Source organism: Ascidiella aspersa, chromosome 6 (assembly GCF_963924565.1).
Source record: "Ascidiella aspersa chromosome 6, kaAscAspe10.2, whole genome shotgun sequence".
Lineage (NCBI taxonomy): Eukaryota > Metazoa > Chordata > Ascidiacea > Phlebobranchia > Ascidiidae > Ascidiella > Ascidiella aspersa.
The window spans coordinates 13,501,907-13,522,205 of NC_139452.1; the positions used below are offsets into that span (position 1 = coordinate 13,501,907).

At 36.7% G+C, this 20,299-nt stretch overlaps 1 protein-coding gene across 1 annotated transcript in view; it reads right to left on the minus strand.

Annotated features, from left to right (window-relative positions):
- LOC146139988 (uncharacterized) overlaps positions 1 to 9,327 on the minus strand; it is a 103,220-nt gene extending 93,893 nt beyond the window's left edge. Inside the window, 12 exon segments of the mRNA XM_083392583.1 lie at positions 102 to 270; positions 1,692 to 1,838; positions 2,413 to 2,547; positions 3,210 to 3,284; positions 3,535 to 3,645; positions 4,508 to 4,629; positions 5,308 to 5,473; positions 6,085 to 6,258; positions 6,900 to 7,119; positions 7,733 to 7,814; positions 8,926 to 8,995; positions 9,189 to 9,327. Of these exon segments, the coding sequence (XP_083248709.1) occupies positions 102 to 270; positions 1,692 to 1,838; positions 2,413 to 2,547; positions 3,210 to 3,284; positions 3,535 to 3,645; positions 4,508 to 4,629; positions 5,308 to 5,473; positions 6,085 to 6,258; positions 6,900 to 7,119; positions 7,733 to 7,814; positions 8,926 to 8,995; positions 9,189 to 9,258 (1,541 nt within the window). The 5' untranslated portion in view covers positions 9,259 to 9,327.
- Positions 9,328 to 20,299: the final 10,972 nt, after the last annotated feature.

Consider the following 20,299-nt stretch of genomic DNA (forward strand, 5'->3'; position numbering starts at 1 on the left):
ATCTACATTATTTCAAGGAAGCAAACAAGGTTTTTCAAGTAAAAAAGTTCGACAACCACTGGTTTCGACCGCCAGACATGTGCTGCTTTTATGTAGTATACCTGACGTATGGACAGTAGTAGCCTTCCGGACAGGTCGAGCAAGCCTCGGCTTTTCCAGTGGAAAAAGTACCGCTGGTGCAGCCCACCATATCACTTGCCAGTTTCGTTGGACATTCGCTGCCGGGCGGACAGTCCCTGCAGTAAGTTTCGCCTGGGTTGCTGTATTGCCCTGTGAGAGATGGAAACTTTTGGTTGCCAATTTGTGGTAAAATAAAAAATACGAAGTGCGCGTGTTTTGGGCCTATTTTTATATTATTTGAGTTAAAACAGTCTTTATTAAAAAAAAATGTTGCTTGGGCAAATGTTTTCTCTTATGCCCTAATTCAATCTTGCAAGCAAATCATTTTCAAAACTTGTGTTCCACTCAAGTCATTTGTAAAACAAATCGGACTCCAGCCATACGGCTGAGATAAGAACAACACCAACGTCAGAATAAAACACAATTCGGAATAAGGCCAAAATAGGACTAATTTACCTATGGTATTAGTGCCGTCTAAATCAGAATAAGTCCTAAATCCGTCGGAATAAGACCTAAATGGTGAGAATCAGGCCTAAACAACACTTAACTAACCCCAAATCCCACCCCTAAGTACATCACTAACTCCTCTAATAACGTCAACACTAACCCATTTTCTAACCCTACCCATTATACCAACCAATAACCCCAAACAGGACCAAAAATCCGGTGCCAAAACAGCGGCGCCCTGACGGCCCTTATGCTTAATGAAAACACTTCATTTCAACCAAAGTAATTTTTTCAAAAGACTTCAAAGTCAATTCATTTAAAAACAGTGGCCTTAGTTAATACACTGTCATGATTTGGACCTGACTAAGCGACATAAAGCGTCGACATTCATGAATAAGTGATATTAAACTGGCCTGTAGTTTTAGTCTGAAACCCATGGGTCTCCATGGATGGTAGGAGCAACAATATCAATATGTAAAGATAATACAATTAATACTATAAATATTGCAGACCTTCAATTTGGTGGAACATCGTAAACAGCGTATTGGACAGCGATTCCCAAACTAGGGTCCGCGGACCAACTGGGGTCCGTAAACAGCAGTTTCATAGGGTCCGCAATGAGAAATTATAGTATTTAAGTATTTAAGCATTAGGCTTTAGCGAATATTTTTAAACATTAGAAATTAGACTATGTTTTAAACCCTATCTGTTATCATTATTTATCTTTAGTTATACTTTATTATTCGATAAAATAGCGTGTTTTATAATGTCTATTGTGACATCATTCCGCATATATTATGCTGTACTACCTGCCATCAGCGAATAGTTCACATTAGTCAGAAAGTTGTTACATTAGAACGAATCGTGACTTCACTAGTGAACTACAAGAAACATGAGTCAACTGACCCTTGGATTTTTATAGGGCTGCGAAATATCAAAATAATTGCAAAGGGTTCACCAAGCAATTTTTTTAGGATAGTTTGGGATCCGCTGGTATTGGAGATAGTTTAGAAAAAAGTTAGGAAATAAATCAGGATATTTCGTTATATCCCATGCATCTCAATTCGTAAATAGAATAAGTATGTCAGTGTGAGTGGACTCGCCGAATACTCTAAAAAGTTTACCTGGTTCGCACAGTTTCGGCGCCGGGTCTGTCGGGTTCGGACAGTAGGAGCCTTCGGGGCAAATCGTACAGCCAGATGTCGGGTCTTCGTAGTATCCCATTGAACAGTTGGTCCCTGCCACAACGGCAGAGGAGCTGCAAGATGCGCCTGTGCAACCATAAAATCGGCAAATTTTTAAAAAGCCGGTAAAAAATAAAAGCTGCACGTAGGTAAAACTGTTTTTTCAATCGTTGCTCAACTTTGTAACGCCATTTCTTCAAATTGTCAGCATTGAAACGTATAGCTACTGTTCTTTGCACATACAAAATAATACGTTCAAAAAAAATAGATTTTTTGGCTAAAATTTATATTTATAAAGTTCTACTAATTTTAAACATTTTAATAAAAACATCTTAGATTTTATGTAGCTCTACTTCATTTTAAAGTAAATGGGATTTGACCTCTGAAGTACGTAAAACAAAGTATAGGATCCGGCTGATTATTGGAAAAGGGAACCTACACGTTAATCGTTAAAAACCTCGAACAATTTCAATGTGGACAAGGAAAAATCTTTCAAAGTCAACATTTAATAACAAAGAATTTAGGTTTGTGAATCCTATAAACTTGGACATCACGTTCTGTTCCTATCCTGGTTTGGAGGTACTAGTAATGTGTTGATATATACAAGTTAATAACAGTTACAAAAAGAAGCAAATCGACATTAGGTGTGCACAACACTTACCCAGAGGGCAGGCCAAGCAGGCATTCAAGCCACCAGGACTGTACTGACCAGATACGCACATCGTTCTTACTGATCCATCGCAAAAGAAACCGGGTGGACATGTCAAGCATGATGTGCCATTGACAGTGTAGGTAGCTTGAAAAAAAAAATAGGTATTTTTCGTAGCTGTAAGACAGTGGTGGGCAAACTTTTTTGTCGCGGCCCAAAGTACTCTTTTCAGAGCTATTGAACTACGTAAAACCACTATGAAAACACTGCCATATCATAATGTAAAACATATTGGAAAACGAAGAACATACGCGCGAAGCGTGAAAAACTGTTCAATTACATACAAGTTGGCAAAAATATAGTTCGACAGGCTCTCAGGACCACATTTGGCACGTATGCCTTTCCAAGCTGAACCAGTTTAAAAATTCTTTGCCACGCCAACTTTTATATTAAGGTGCAATGAATGTACGACTATCACGCGGCCAATAACTATACATTATAACACTAAGCAATTCAAAAGTAACTCGCGGCCATAGTTTGCCGACCACTGCCGTAAGATATGTTTTTGTTATGGTCGAGTCTGAATTAATAGCATTTTGGGCGCTGTTTTTTTATACCCTCTTCCCCCAAAAAACCTTCTCTAAGTTTATTTGTGAATAAAATTAACTTTTATAACCTACAGGTTCTAAACTGTAGCAATTAATGTAACATAATCGGTAAACTGGTATAAAATATTTTTTTGTAATCCAACAACATTCAACCACATCTTAAAATAAAGGGGTTCAAGCATGTGTATTCTTATTTCTTACTTGAGCTGCAAGGAATAGGGGCGCTTGACTGGAAGGGACACATGTTACCGGGAAGACACGCAACACACTCGGTATCTGCAACATAATAAAACCACACAGTTGTGCAAGATTATGCGTAAGAAAACATATTTAAAAGTATAGGTAGACTAAATTCGGGTTTCCATCATTTAATAGCCTCCTGGAATGACAAGGTTCTATCAATAGATGATTAATATGTAATATGATAAATTTTCACTGAATCGCATTATATCGTGCGGTAAACAACATAAAAGATACTTGAAAATGCTTGGTTAAAGATACGGTTAACTTAAAACAAAAGCCTTACTTCCAACAGGGCTGTATGTGCCCGCCAGACACGAGTGTGGTCCAACTGCATCACAAGAATATCCACCGGGACACTGCACGCAGGCCGTCGAGCCAATGGTTGAATAAAACCCTACATCAATCAACAAGAATCCAAGTTTAGGCGGCCGCATGTCGCATTCTTTAAATTATATGGCGCGTTTTCACTCTTTCGACATCGTTTATCTTGCTGACGATTAACCTGACACAGAAATCCCCGTAGACTTGAAAAAAAATTGGGACAGCAGAAAAGAGAAAATTGTTTGTCCACGCATTTGAAACTTACGGACGGTAAAAACATGTAAGCATTCCTCAAAAGCTAGAAAAGGTCGGCTTTGCTGCTCAATAGTTTACGCGAAAACAAATTAGTGTAAACAAACACATGTAAAGATTGCTTGCCAATTGTATAAGGAAAGCGCCCCGATTTGACCTTTACTAAAGCAGTATAATAAATTAATAAAAACAAAACTCAAAAGCCGCAATCTAGTTTAAATGTTGAAACACAATTTATAAATATTTCATCAGAAAAAGCTGTGTAAAAAACTAAAGAACTTACACTTTAATAATATAGGATCAATGGTAACACCACCATGAGCGCATGCTTTACAAAAGAAAGCATATTTTAGTACTTGACAAATAAGGTAGCTTATGGATTTAAAAGTAAAATGAAAAAAAAACGCTTATGTGCATTTCCCTATTTAAAAAAAATCGTTGCATATTTAAATTGCCTTAGCTTAAAAATGAAAAATTTCATGAAAAGACAAAGACGATTAGTCAGTACACATTACATAAAGTATTTTGTCGTAGTACAAAATTGGCAACTTTGTTTCACTAACGCAAAAATAATCAATTGCCTCGCTTTACGCAATGCTATTCCGCAGAAGCCTAATGTGCTCTGGTTATAATTAAGTAGCTTCAAATCTTGGCCATCGTTGAACCACAGGGCGTAAATTTACCTGGGTCACAAGGTAACGGCCCCACGGTGGTCAGCGAGCAATATGATCCGGCCGGGCATCTCGTGCAGGTCGTTTCCCCTAGCAGCGAATACCAGCCAGGCGAACAGGGCGTTGAGATCGACCTGTGGATTGAAAAAACGTGTTAGCCCTTTTTTTAATTAAAACGATGTATGTAAAACAACGCTCGTTCTAGGCAGCAACGACATTGGAGTTTCAAACACAATACCCTCTTATTGGTTTTGCCTACGAGAATGTTATTTTATCCTTGACGCAATAAAGAACACTTCATTCCTGAAAAAGAAAAAGGTCAAAATTTTATATAAAAAAGAAATAAAAGGAAGTGCGAAGGCCAAATATTACTTTCCGTGTGACGGACAAAATCTTTCTGCTTTAACAGTCGCGCACAACGGCTTTAAAATACCCGGTTCGACCACAGTTGCTATACACAAGAGAACACAGTATAGCTCAAATATGTTAATGACCTAAAACAGCGTAATTTATTAAGCCTGGTATCCAGGAAATCAAAGATATATTTGTAAATGCGGAAGCGTTTATAGGAATATATTTGACACATTTTAAAAGGCATGATTTCGCAATTGTAAAGCAAGATAGTGCTATTTTAGGTGTTATAAGTGTGTCGATCTCTAAAATCAACAAAAATAATCTACATATTTCCCAAATAAACAAAAAAAAATTTAGCACACACGTGCTTATTTTAATCGTAGTGTAAGGAGAGCCACAACTAGTGCCAATTGTTCCTCGCGTTAAAACACACACACACAATTTATATTTCAACTAACGTCGGATCTCCACAAGCGAAGCCAGCAGGACATTCGTTGCAGGTGATGTGGTCGGACGAGGACACGGATCCGTTGACACACTTCGAGCAACTGGTCGTGTTTCCAGCCGAGATGAAGCCGGTCGCGCAAAGAACGGGGGCAAGCACAGAGTCGGGACACATCGATCCTTTGATTTCGTTTAAAATTTACGGCGATTTACGAAACAACTTAACGCACCAGCTTATAAAATATGCTAAGAATATGCTAAAATATGTTTTTAGTCCCTAAAATCGAATCTAAATATGAATAAACAAATGCGGACACAAACGCGTGCCCAAATACTGCAGTCAATTGTTTTTAATAATTTTGATTCACTGTAAGATTTAAGGCCCGTTTACACTATAGCTGCTCTGAGTTGAGATGGGCGTGAAATCATTTACACTGCAGCTGAGCTGGGCTGGGCGTGAAATTGCGTTTGTAATAATAACAAGCCAAAATCACTTTTACCCGTTGATGGCAGTTTAGATTGCTCCAAAGCGTAACTTTTAACTAGCTACACGGTGCTTGAGTTTAGCAAAGCGTGAAACGCTCGCCACAATAGAAATTAAATAAATTACGTTTTGCTCAGCTCACCGCAGCTGAAGTGTGAACGGGCCTTTAATCACCCGAAAGTGTTTTATTTGTAAATTTGTAATTTCAGCATTGCTATAAATTTTGTCATACCACTTTTGACCAGCTAACGCCAAATAGATCGGAGTAAACACAAAAAGAAATACATTTTGAAAGACAAGGAGGCACCTGCTGGACACAGATCGCAAACGACTGTTCCCGTTCCAGCGGCGTAGGAGCCAGATGCGCAGATGTGGCAGGAGCCGTCTCCTTCGGCGCTGTACGTTCCTGCGGCGCACGTCTGTAGAGCGCTCTTACCCGGGCATGAGCTTCCAGCCGGACAAAACTGACATGAGTCTTCACCTGAAAAGAAAGCGTTTCATTTTTATTTTGGCGAGCAACTTGCAGTCGTGCACTATGCTTTGCGATTGTCACACATACGCTGAAAGTGTTGTCGGTTTTGGTTGAAAATTATATCTTTAAGAGTGTTGCACGATAAGGTCCTCGGTTACCTGTTATGCGGTAAACCGCCGAAGTTTTTGGAATAATGCCTTCGGTAAATGAAAGTTGTAGTATGATTAAAAAATTAGATTTTATTAGTATTGCATAGATGTGCAGAATTTTTTTTGGTTGTTTGTAAAAAATACAGTCCACAGTGTACAAGGTTTTCGGAAAACATTTATTATTTTAGACAGGATGCATTTTTTTAATCATTAGTGCAGCCTAATTAGATCTTATTGCATATACTGTTTAAATTTTGTAAATTATTAAATTTATTTATGCGACCGCTTAATACAGTAAATGCAATAAAGATAGTCTGCCCTACCTTATGTTGTACAGTACATTGATAAACAATCGTATAAATTAAGAATTATTCATCATACTTGAATACCAAATTATTCTTTAAATATAGCAACTGTAAAAACTATAGTTGAAGTTTATGTACAGGTATACAGCTGTAAGTATAGCATAAGTTATTCGCTATTCAAGCCATAATTTCTAACCCAGTGGGCTCCATTGGCCATCAGGACAATCCTTTATTTTCGCTCTGTCAGAGCAGTCAGATCCCGCTGGACATTGCAGACAAATTGAACTTCTCTGATTGGAGTAACCAAAGGTGCATGGCCTTTCAAAAGTTGCCCCGTCTTCGCAATAGTACCCTGCAGCACACTCAATGCAGCTGTCGGCACCTGTAACATTGCTAAAGGTCCCCGCAGCACAATTCTGTGGAGAAACATAATTTTAAATTGCAATAAAATTTGTCAACTTCTTGTTAACATTAAAGAAAACATAAGTTTGACCTTCTATTGGGTAAAGCAGTAACATCATTTGGAAATGCGAGCATAATAATAGGGTATTACCTAATTTGAAATGGGTGAATGAATGCCAGTTAGAACACAATTTCCCTTTAATAATTTTGTGTTAAGGGGTTACATGACCAATACTAGAAAACTAACAAACAGTTCACAGATATACTATTGAACAAAAAAATGAATTTTGGAGTGTTAAATTAGAAAGGTTAGTATAAATATGTATGAATACATTGTTTGGGTACATGATTTATTTAGCATGTATTTTATAGCTGACTTTGTTTGCAATTTTAATAAAAAAAATCGATTGCTCAAACATAACACATGTAAATATAAAATTGTAGAATGTAGAATTATCTTTTCAAATAAAAAATGCTAAACTGCAATAAAATGTCATTTAAGTGAAAATGAGCAACAATCTGGTTTTATATTTAAAATATTATGTTACAAAATGTCCCTAAAATATAAATAAAAGAAATATAAAAGTTAAAATGAATTATGCTATTAATGTCTTGTAGTGTATATACCTGACAGGCAGAAGCATCTGAAGCATTGTCAATTACATTAAACGTCCCACGGCCACATGCAATCAGAGTTCCATTGGGGCAGCTGAAATAAAATCAAAATGAACATGTGTCAAACTTTACTGAAATAATTTAATGCAATAGATCTTTTAATTGATTGTCAATAAGTTTTAATATTCAAACATGGAAAAGAATAATGTTAACATTGTTTCACCAGGATGTGGTGCAATAGTCATGCTTCATACGAATTGTAATTTTTGGTGACAGATTAAGTGGTTGCCACTACAAAGGGTGGCAAGTTGTAACATGTCCCGGCATCTGCAAACAATCCACACCAGATCACCTTACCAGGGGGAATGTGAAGGGCACATTGTAATGGCAAGTTGCCACGACAAAACAGTGGGAGTTGGAAAGCTTGCGTTGCTTGGACGTCATGTTGGCACAAATATTTGATGAGACGCACAACACTTTCATTGAGCAAATAAAACGTGTCCCTCTTTAAAGTTAAAGTGCTACTTATGTTGGTTACAAAAATTGAATTTAATAAGTGGAAATGAAATTTCCCTTATCAGGTGGGAAGTTACAACGTCTAATTGAGATAATATAAAATTAATTTAAAAACTGCTTTATTTGATGTATTAATTTTTAATAAATAAGCTCTGCATCAAAAACTAAATACCGTGTATGTTTCACCCATTTAAGCAACAAACACTAAGTAATGTAATACTAGGTATTTCCAGGGAGCGAAATCCCCTTGCCATAACAAAGGGCAACAACAAACCACAACAAAAGGTCTGGTTCGACAATGCCCAGTCATCCAAGAAGAATAAAAACAACATTTACAATGGAATCACAAAAGGTAATTTAAAGTGTAACTAATTAAGTTGGACTGTGTTAAAAGTTAAGAGAATTTTCCTAATTTTTCTTGCTAGATCTTCTGATCATTCGTTCACAAAGCAAACAAAAGACACACAAAGGTGATTTGTATGGGAATCTATTGACAAAGGAGACATGTTGATTTTTGTTTGGTTCGGTAGTCTTAGTAATATTCCAAATAGAGATTAAACCTTGGTTGATTTATTCTTTGGCGTGTAATTAAGCAGTTTTCAAGTAATACAATCTGTGATTTCAAATACCATGACAATAAAAGATTTTGCTTTTATTTTTTATTGTTCCAAACATATATTTTTACTCACTAATAACCAGGTGTGCATGGGGCACAAGTACAGTTGTCATGATAATAGGTTCCAGGTCCACAAGTTTGACCTAAACAAAATTAGGAAATTTATTAATTAAACGTCAACTACCTCAAACATGGGCTTATATTGCATCTAGTTTGTTTGGTTTAAAATAAGTAGGAAAAATATTAAACAAATTAAAAGCAGTAACACATTGAAAGAAAAATATTTTTAATATTAGTCATAACTTTGATGCAGCTAATAAAGTCAAGATGTTGTACCTGTTGTTATGCGAATGGAAGAGGCAAGGATAACTCCACAAAGTATATAAAATGTGTATTCCAGCTTCATTGTGGCAGAGTAAATCTCATTTTACATAATAAATATATACCATACAAAAACTAAACAGTTTTTACAACTATTTTTAAACTGTTAAATATTAAAAAGTGTAAGCTAGAATATTAAAGTTGTGAACACACCATTTACTTTTATAAAAAGTACCATAGCACAAAACCAAAGGCAAAATAAAGAAATTCGTTGTATTTCAAAATAAAGCACACTAAGTTAAACAGCAAAATAACAGGCCAAAAACCGAACTATACAATAAGACCGATAAAGCACGATATTTAAACCGTATTCTCTTGATAACCTAGGATTACGACCAACAACATAAAAAAAGCCAGATATTTAGTAAAATCAATATTAGAATAAGATCGAAAATGGTCTCAACAAGACCTAATCCTGTCTTTAAACGGCGCCACTGTTTTGTCCAGGGCTGTTTGCACTTCTTTATGGTCTTGGATAGGTATTAGGTGAATAGGTTGGATTCAAATTTGGGTTAGGGTTGAAATTATTGGGTGAAGTTTGTGATAAAATTAGGTTGAGGTTTGGGGTTAGGCAAAAGGTTTTTTAGACCTGATTCTGGCTGTTTAGGTCTTATCTGAATAACGACTTTATTTTGACTATTAATTTCTATTTCATTGTTATTTTGAACTGTATTTTGGTTCCGACATTCTAATTTCCTTTTTATTGCTGGAGTCTGGCAAAACAAGATCACATAATAATTTTACAGATTACATTGTGGGGTAGATTTAACTACTTCTATTTTCACAACATTAAATTTTCTTTAGTTGAATCAAGAAAAGCAGAAATTCAGCTAAAATAAAGAATTATAATAAAATACATTATTCTGGATATTATATTACAACCAATCAACTAGAGCAGTGTGGTCAAACTGCAGGCCCGCGGGCTAAAGTTGGCCCGCAAACTGATAGTCAGCTTTGGTTCAATCTGGCAATATCACTTAAATTTTTGTTTTTTAAATTTTGTTGTTGAAATTATTTCATAACTACCATAACTGAACAAAGGTTTACACTCCATAAAGTTAGTATATATGCCTTAGACTATGTATAATTTGCCAGCAATAAGCCTAAGAATCGCAATTTAAAAACATTGGCCGCAAGATAAAGAAAACCTTGTTTTTAGCCCGCGATGAAAATAAGTTGGACCACCCTGAACTAGAGCAAACACCTGTGTATTGTGTAATACATTTATGCATACAACTCCTTTACTGTCTGTCAACTGATTATAGTAAAAACATAAATTGTAACCTTTTTAAGTATAATACAACTATCAAATTACAAATTTCCAAAACCCGTTATTTCTTCTTAGACTGTGCGTTGTATTGTGTTTTAAAATTTCGGCAATTAGTATAACAACTGTTAGCAAGTTTTACAGCAAACATAGGACCTTTTGGGGAGATAATGCTTATTAAACTATACCTTATAGCCACTTTCTGAGCGGATATCATATTTCACAACACCAAGTAAACCTTATTAATACGACAAGAAACAAACGATCGGAAACACAAAACCAAATTTAGGGTAACAAAACTTTGCGAAAAGAAAAACAAGTACTGCAAAACACGTCCTACAAACTGCGAAACCAATTCAAACCAAAAATGTCCCGTCGTGAAACGTTAATTCTATGTTTGCACTGTTATCTCTCTTCTCTGTATTTTAAACGCGCGGGCGAATCGTAAATGGCGTGCTTTGTAACTCTAGAAACCGCCAAACCCTTTTTGCACTTTGTCGCCCACTCGCGGAGCTATTTATTCATCTTCACGAATCTAAAAACATTTGAAGTGGAACACCGTATTAGCAGTTATAGAAGTATAATCACTTTTTCTGTTCTTGCAGTTCCGGCTTATTTTCATCACGGCCGTGCATTAACACGTCGTTAGCAAAGATAAGATTAAAATCGACAATTTAAAATTAATTAGGCGTTAAGAGAATAAGTGAGAATTATATGTATACATGAATAGAAGAAATTAATTAAGTATGTAAGTAATGTTTATTTTCCTTTAGTGCTGAAATGAAAACACTTTAGTGCTGAAATTAAAACAAGTATAACAAAAAACAATACGACCGGAGCAGCGATGCCCAATAGACCGTCCATTTTGCATCGCAACTTATGTTTTTTATACATAAATGCCACAAGTTATTTCCTATATGCTTATTATATAGTATTCACATATATATATATAAATCCCTTCCAGGTATTTAAACTACGTATAATATAATTAGGCCTCTGCTTATTACCACGTCCAGGGCCGGATTAACCAATAGGCTAATGGCTATAGCCTTAGGCCCTGGAAAAGTTCGGCCCTCAATTTTTTAAGGTTAAATGTTTGTAAGGCTGATAGTGATACAGATCCAGTACCGGTACAGTACAGTTTTTGCTTGAAAACGAATTACTGAGTCGAGTCAATATGTGCCTTGTGTGTGAGTAGATAAATAAATCGTTTCATTTATCCTCCACCGAGTAAAGAACTATCTATGTTCTGTGCTATCACTTTTAAGGGGAACACACAATAAAACCTAAAAAGCAACAATATCTAAAGCAGAAAAATCTATAAACCTATAGTATTAATACCAATGACACAATAAAGCCAAATACGCAGATTACTGCCCATAGTACAGAATAAGATCAAAATCGTCTGAATAAGACCTAAATCTAAAATAAGTCCTAAATCTAAAATAAGTCCTAAATTCATCGTTATTTTGGCTAAATGGCCATCGGGCGCTGTGCTAGGTCTGGCATGGGCCGTTTTGGTGTCGACGTGTGGACGCCCTAATGGGCCTAGTTTTGACCGGCGGTAGGGGTTAAAATTATTAGGGGAGTTAGTGATGTACTGAGGGTTGAGGTTTGAGGTTAGGTAAAGTTTGCTTAGGCCTTATTCTGGCCATTTACGTCTTATTCTGACGGGTTTTGGACTTATTTCAATTTGGTCGGTACTACGACCATTGGGTATTGGTGCTATTTTGGTCTTTTTCAGAAGTGTGTTTTATTACGACGTTGATATTGTTCTTATTTCGGTCTTATGGCTGGAGCCCTTTAAAGCATAGATAGTGATGTTGTTAGAGGTTTGAATGTCATAAAAAAAGTTGCCTCTTAACTTAAATTTGTGATTTTAATTATGACCTTTCTTGTAACGTATTGTAACTCATTTTTCTGACACGTTTTTTTAATTTACTCGCAACTAGGGATGTTAAAAGTAGAATATTATATCCTTTTATTACATTTTATCGCAAAGTTTTACGCCTAATCGCAGGTTTGCGAGTGGCAAGATTTGATAAAGGCCTGTCGCTGTGGCGAAACAATTATTGTGCTGCTTATGTAGCCATGTAGTGTGGCGTTAGCGGTTTTTCGGGCAGCCAATTACTTGACCATAACCTTCGCCTAATCTTTAAGTTTCCGTCAAATACTGTTGGGCAAGCAACTAACTTGTAATGCTTGGTGCAGATATTTCCCAATTTCCTTAAGAGTTTGCAAAGGAAGATTCCATCGTGAAACGCACAAGGTATGCTACGTGGTTACTCAAGGTCAGCTTTTAGGCCAATATTCAGCAAGGTTATGCACAGCGTATTTGGCAAATAATACTAAGGCATTATTAAAATAAAAATCTAGGAATTATCTCGGCGAATGTAGTGACAAAACAGAGTCGAATACAAAAATATCTCGGTGGAGTCCAAAAAGAAGCTTTGCAGTGACTAACTAAGTTAGTTTAATTTAAAATGACTGATTTGTTAAATTATTAGAAAGTATAGGTGCATTTATTCAACTTTTCCCTTTTTACATTTTGAATTAAATTGTATGGTATGTTAAAGAGTAGATTAAACTGCAAGTTACGACCTCAAAATCCTACTTTACGACGGAAATAAAGCCTGCAGATGCAAAACGTCAAAATATACTCCCCTAAACTATGAGTCTATGACACTTAATGACATTTATTACATGTTTATATTATGTTTGTGTTATTTTGCAGTAAATATTTTCAGTTTTTCATGTAAGTAAGTTTACTACTTTACGTAGCTTCGTTTGAAAATCAGGCCCTTCTCTGTTAAATAACCTTAGGCCTGCAGTGCCCTTAATCCGGCCCTGACGACGTCTTACCTTAAAACTATTTTGTTAATGTAGTGTCACCAGATGTCGGTAGAGACAACACCATAATACAAACCTCGTGTGTCTAAAGTTTACACAAATTTAGATAAGTTAGTAGAAAATATGTTCAAAAACAAGAAGTCTTAGACTAAGTATGTTAAAGGACATGGCGACAATACATTTGCGCCAAGTGAAAATTCGTTTATTGCAAAAATCTCATAATGCTTGATAGAATAGTATTAACTAATATTGTACAAAGAATATTTGAGGATTTTTGACCCCATAGCTAAACAGCTGCACAGAAACCACGTAAAAGTTAGGTGGATTAGTTAGGAAAATGTTTCATTTAAAAAGTACACTTTGCTAAAACAAAGTGCGTTTAACACTCCTCGTTTGCCATACCATTATTCAAACAGGCAAAAATTAGGTTTGCTGGTGAATAATACACATGATTTAACAATACTGGGTACCGGAAAATTTCCTTTTACCGAAACGCTGTTCCGTTTTAATTTCAACACTAAATTATAAGACAAACTGGGGGCCCGGGAGGTGTGCCAATTATGAATTGTACTAATATCAAACGAAAACCAAATACTATTTAGGTTGAACTGTACAGTTGCTAAAAAACAAATGTTGGTGACCAATGAAAACAAATAGTCCTGATAAAAGTTGTCGCCAGGGTCGCCGAGAGCGGTGTTGTCAGTATAGGCCAAGCAGATAATTATGCCACATTCAGGTTGCTCTAAAATTTAAATGCATATTTGGAGTTGAGCAGGTAAACAGGATGTTTTCCACTAGTCGGGTCTTCTCAGTAACTAGTCGGTTCTTCTCAGTAGGCCGAATTATTTTTTTATGAGCCTAAATCTACTGTGTTAAAATATTTCCAAAATACAGGTTATAGCAACTGAAATACCTATCCGGTCAATGCTGCTACGTATAACAGATATCGTTTACAGGCCTACTGTAGACATTAAGATGCAGCAGAAAATCATTTTATCGGCAGTTTTCAAGTGGTTTGGTAACGATCGGGGTCTAATACCTAATTTGATATACGCCCTATTGCATATAGATTTAAGAAGAATTGGCACTTGGTCAAACCCATAATTGTTTCCTTTTTTGCACGAATCCTGCAGGATGCCGTGACATCAATGGTGGCATTGTGTTTTACTTTAAACAAGTGGCCGGCAACCATCGGCCCGTAGTTCGGCAAACTTTAGCAAATGTCGACCTGTCGTTTGTACTTTGGCATTTTCCATTATTTTAGGGCTTTTTGCGGTGTTGGCCTATTTGTGTTGTGTCATTTGGTTATTTAAAAACTCGTTGCGGCAAAACAAATTCAAGGTTCTCATTTAACGAAAGTCGTAAAAAATCTTCATAACTGAACCGGTCATCTAAACTTTTAAGTTTTAAATCGGTACGCAATGCAAAAAAACTACCGACCACCGCTTTAAACAATCGTAAGTATATAAGTCGATTACGTTGGCCACATTTCGGCCAATCCTAGGCCTGAGCAAAATAAAATGACTCGAATCTATGAAAATGCCCCGGTCCAACGCTTTGCCATAAAAACGTCGGAGTTTTCTTTCATCTGTGACGTAACGCTGCTTCCACGACTCCCCGGGGAGCGATTCATGAGATAAACGCGAAAGTACCAGACCGCGACAATGGCCGAGTCCCTCGGTTTGAATCCCTTTTCGGAAGATACGAAACTGAATAATGTAATTTAAAAGCGACCATCCATTGGCACCTCTTGGGAATTCCGGGCAGTTATTAGCTCGGTTCTTTTTCGTGTGCGACGCAACGACCACAAAATAAAAGTCCTGAAACTTGTACTTTAACCGCATTTATAAAAAAAAAAACTGTCTCTGCTCTAGTAGGGCTTGATCTACTGCCGCCATTTTTATCGAATCGATTTATTGTATTTGGACAAATTCAAGGTCATATATCAGGTATACCGTAAAACAGTGATCGGCAATTGCCGGTCCGCGGGGGAGCGAGGAGTTCATTACCGGTCCGTAGCAGGATTTCCGAAAGACATTTTGAAAAAAATCTAACTCCTCGTAACTACAATATATCGAAAACGGGCCATATATAATGTTTATTTGATGTTCAAGCGTGCTCACCCCAAAGTGCAATATAATCAAATCATGCAAACAATGTTTATAAAAATGTTGATGTTCAGACAGGAAATTTTAGAAAAAAACGCATGCATTTTAATTATTTTAATTTAAGACAAAAAGTTGTTCCTTTACTGAGCATTTGTTGTTTTTAAGGCCGGTCCGCAACAAAATTTCAGTTTCAAACCGGTCCGCAGCGTAAAAAAGGTTGCCCTGTCGTAAAAGACCATATGGCTTTGATAACTTAATTTTGTTAATAACCCAGTTGCCGCGTGCTGTGGGTATCGTAAGCTCCTGCTCTTAAATAAATAACTGTGAATAAGAATAAAACTTTACAAGGTAGAAAAATTGTTCACTCGACATCGCTTACGTTTTAGGAATTTTCGAATTCACGGGGAGTTTTGTGAAAACCATGTGCCGTGCCTCTTGAACACCAAATGCGGTTCCAAGCAAGCCGTTTCACCAATTTGCGTTCTTTTGGTTAATCGCGACTGCACCCTTGAACAAAGGATGACCAAAATTGTCACTACGACAGCTCGCGACAATATGTTGCGCAAGTTCACCACCTGTTTTGCAATTTACATCCCATCTTATATACAAACTGTTTAAGTAATCGGACCAAATTCGAGAAAGTGTAAAACCATAAGCACTGTTAAATTGACCTCTTACGACATAATTTGACCAATTTGTCGTACATATGCACGAACAGGTTACATACAACCCCATTTTTCCAACTTTATTGACGTAAATGCTTTAGTGCAAAAATTTAGCGAATCTTGTTCTACTTTCTAGGAGTTTAAACCTTTTTATAAGAAAAAGTTTTACCAAAATGAGATGTGTATCGTAACACATTTCAAAATAAAGAAGATATGCCAAATTATTTTTCAAAAAAGCAGTTCTTCGAGCCAATACTTAATGTCTTTACTATATGAAAAGCACATTCCGGGTCGATTGGCCCCATTAAATATTTGTCAACATTTTATGTCAAGTTATACCTCAATTTTTCGTGACGTCATCTTACTTCAATGACCTTATTCAAAAATCCGTTAAAGGCCGTTGCTACCAAATCTACAAAAAAAATATAATAAACATTGATAATGGTTTGGTGGTATTTGGTGACTTAGTTATGTACCTATAGGCTGAACATCAGAAATGCGTTTCAGTTTCTATGGTAATTACTTGATGACGTGAATACGCCTTTCAAGCTCTAAAATTCTGTTGAGCCTACAAAAGGTAAATGCGTAAGTTTAGCGCGGCAGATCGACAGGGAGAAAAAAGAGGGTTCCTCAACACGGGGCCGGGCGACGCGGAAACATGTACACAGTGAAAGCACAGTATTGAGAAATGAACCCTGACCAAGATCGGTGTTGAGAAACGACGCAAACCTGACAAAAGCCCCATTCGGTATCTTCCAAAGATAGACGAATGCGAGCTAACGTTATGTTTGCCGAATGGATGCTTAAGCACTTAAGTAAACTGAATCACCGACACATCTGGGTAAGGGTAAATCCCCTAAGGGCAAATGCCATATAAGGCAAAAAAAACTTTTTGCGTGGATAGCGTAATCTTGATTTACGAATCACGTAATTGAGATAAAACTATAACCTTAAGAAATCTGGATGTCCAAACCATTACGTTCGCGCGGAGATAAACGCTCGAGTGAAACATAACGTTACAAAATGATAGAAGCGGTTGACACTCTTTGAACACCTAATCAAATTTGCAGGGACGTAACGTTCTTTTCGAATTCAAATAATATCGTGTTGCGACATTAGCGCATATCGTCCACCTGCCAAATGTCTGACCTGACACGGACAAAATTCAGTCGCGAGAACGCGATGCGCTTAAACGCGCGTTCGGTTTTGACTGATTTAATTTTATGAGTTTAGAAATGTGACACTGGGGCGCTACGACCTGTTAATTCGGCAAGTGGATGGGAATTTCCCAGTTCGGGTCATTTCGCAGTCACTTGTGTGACTTTAAAAACGCGCAGTATGAACGGGCGGGCACACATACGCGTGAAATTCATATTTTGCCAAAAACAGTGCACCCTTCCTTTGCCAGTTATTCTGTTACGCGTACATAGTGACAAGGTCGCCTAATCGCCATTTTGCCACAAGTCAGGCGGTATTTCGTTCGCTTCTCCCGGAGTCTTGTGTTACACTTTAACGCGCACTTTGGGACGCTTTTAAAGCATAGTGCGTAAAGTTTACGCCGTAAACGCTTTGGACGCCCTCGAATTCTCGTCGTGTTTATTCCGTATAAAAACCCGAAAGCGTTATATCAGGCGCTTCAAAAAGGAAACGATACGGGCATACTTTCCCGGTCAACTGTTGAAAATTAGTTTATCGTATTCCATGTCTTCCATTTTTCCGTTCCACTGGTTTTCGTACCGACAATTTTATTTGTAGAATGCAAAATTCTATTTACGTATATCTAACAAACAGGGAACGGTAATTAACCTTTCGTAAATGGCGTTTCTGGAAAGTTCTATGCGTCAGTGTTTCTTAAACTTACAAGTGATGCAACATCAAAATTTGAAATAAAAAGGTAAATTAATTATATTTACATGTTTCTGTTGTCGTGTTTGTAAAGCCGTTAAAAAACCTAACAACATCACTGTTCGTGAGTACTAGGCCGACTGCAATAAGCTTAAAAAAACTATCACAAGCAAGGTAAATTAAAAAATAAACCGGTTACTAATAAGTTTGTCTTGGGATTTGGAATTTGGAATATTTTCTCAAAACGATATGTTAGTTGAGAGGTCGCCTATTTAAAAAAAAAGTCTATAATATTTTCCCGAGCAATCTACAATTTCTTGCAATTAAAACCAAGGGTCTGTGGGAAGCTTTACAATACCTTTAAATAATTTAAAGTCTTGTCGACAAAATTATTGCTCTCTGTTGTCAAACTATTACGTAGCATAGTGTCACCAGAAGGCGTCGGGATATAAATGGCTGTTATGTAAAGACAAACACCATGGCAATCAGGAATACGCGCAAAGACGTCAAACTCTTTTCAAAATAAATTTTACGAGTACGCACCGAACCGATTTAGATCTGCGTGGCTCTGGGTCAATCACTATATGCGGGGGTTGGTACACAATGTGGGCGACTCGCAGGCGCTCCAAGTTTGGAACGCACGTGGGCCAAATATGCGTTAAAAAGGAACTCTATTTGCTACTGAAAAGCCTGCCAGCTCTTTTTTGAAAAAACACGATGGCCTAAAAGCTTCATTTCAAAATGCACGACCAAGAGGGACAACGAACTTTGGTTATGTCGAAGTGTTTTTGCTCGCTGTAACTTAAAAGAAAAATTTTTCCATGTACCCCAGTTTAGGAATCCCTGATCTACATTTAATAGTTATTTAAAAAAGGTAGCATTTTATTGGGTACACCGTTCTTATATTGCACGAGAATATTTTGGCAAACCTACGAGCAAAATACTTATTTATACGTGTACAGGCCAACGTCACCGGAACACGTATCAGTATATAGTATTAACGTTAATATGGTCCAATCGATTCCTGCAAGCCGTCCTTAAGTACCTATAGTGTGGTCATATAGTTTTAAAGTATTTGCAATATCGGAATTCAATAATCACCGCATGACTACTTAATGTCATATTTGCCTATATAAATATTAAAGCACTGTTCAAAATGTTTCACAATATTTTATTGAAAAAGTGTATAGGCAGAATTTATATTAAAGACCAAAATAAAAAGTTGAATAACTAAGCAACAGCATCCGACGTCTTGTATGATCCCACAAACTCTAAAATTCACGAAGATAAAAGGATTTCACTGCCATACGTAATTTCGCCCACTCGGTTTACTTTACCTCGATGCCGTAATTTTACGACAGAGCATTATGGGATTCGCTGTTCGAATATTTACACATCGGAACTTGTAACGTCATTACGCGACAAAAAAGGGTTCACACAAACCCTAGATTTTAAGACAAATATTTGAAAACCGTAACAACTAAAGCAAATATATGAAATTCGGTTTACTGAAACTAAACTTACCAACTAATAACCCGAGTTAAAAATGAAAAAATCCATTGTAAGTTATTATTATCATTTTAATAGTACGAAATAAAGCATAAAACTTATAGTTCAACATCATTAAAATGGTTACTGTACGTTATGTACGTAAGAGTGATTTAATAAGTACTCACACATTCGTCGGATAAGGAATTAAATTCCGAGAAATGGTTTGCGTCAGTTATGATGCAATTAAGCCTTGGTATCACTAATAAACAAAATTAGAGGGTTAAGGGGGAATAAATCAATAAGGGGAGATCAGTAGGCTATACAGATTGTATAACTATATACTCGACTTGCACACCCTTTAAGTCAGTGTTTGTAACAATTAAGTTTTGGGGTTGTGGTTGTTTTACGTTAACTAAAGGGTTACACAAGCATGGCCTTCGAACATTCAAGTCACTGGTTCAATTGATTTAAAATCCTTAGGCGGAGGAGGCGTGTGTTGAGTGCCACAAGACAATAATATATAATTTAATTGAACTTATACTAAGTTTGTTAAGTTGAAAGTTGGAACTATTTTCTTTGATATGACCTCGGTTAAAATATTACAGTGGATCATACCCTAATGGCACCGTTTGATAAGAATACTTAGCAATGCTACAATAACAGTTTAATTAAAAACTCGTGAAAATAGGTAGGCTACATGCAATGCGAATAATAAAACAAGAAATAGCTATGCGGGGCGACCTCTCACTGTTTGCATTGCGACAAAACTTTTGGCCCATTTACGTGGTAGTTACGCAAGTATGTCGGAACAAGTAGATTTGTTTTACAATTCTCCCAAAC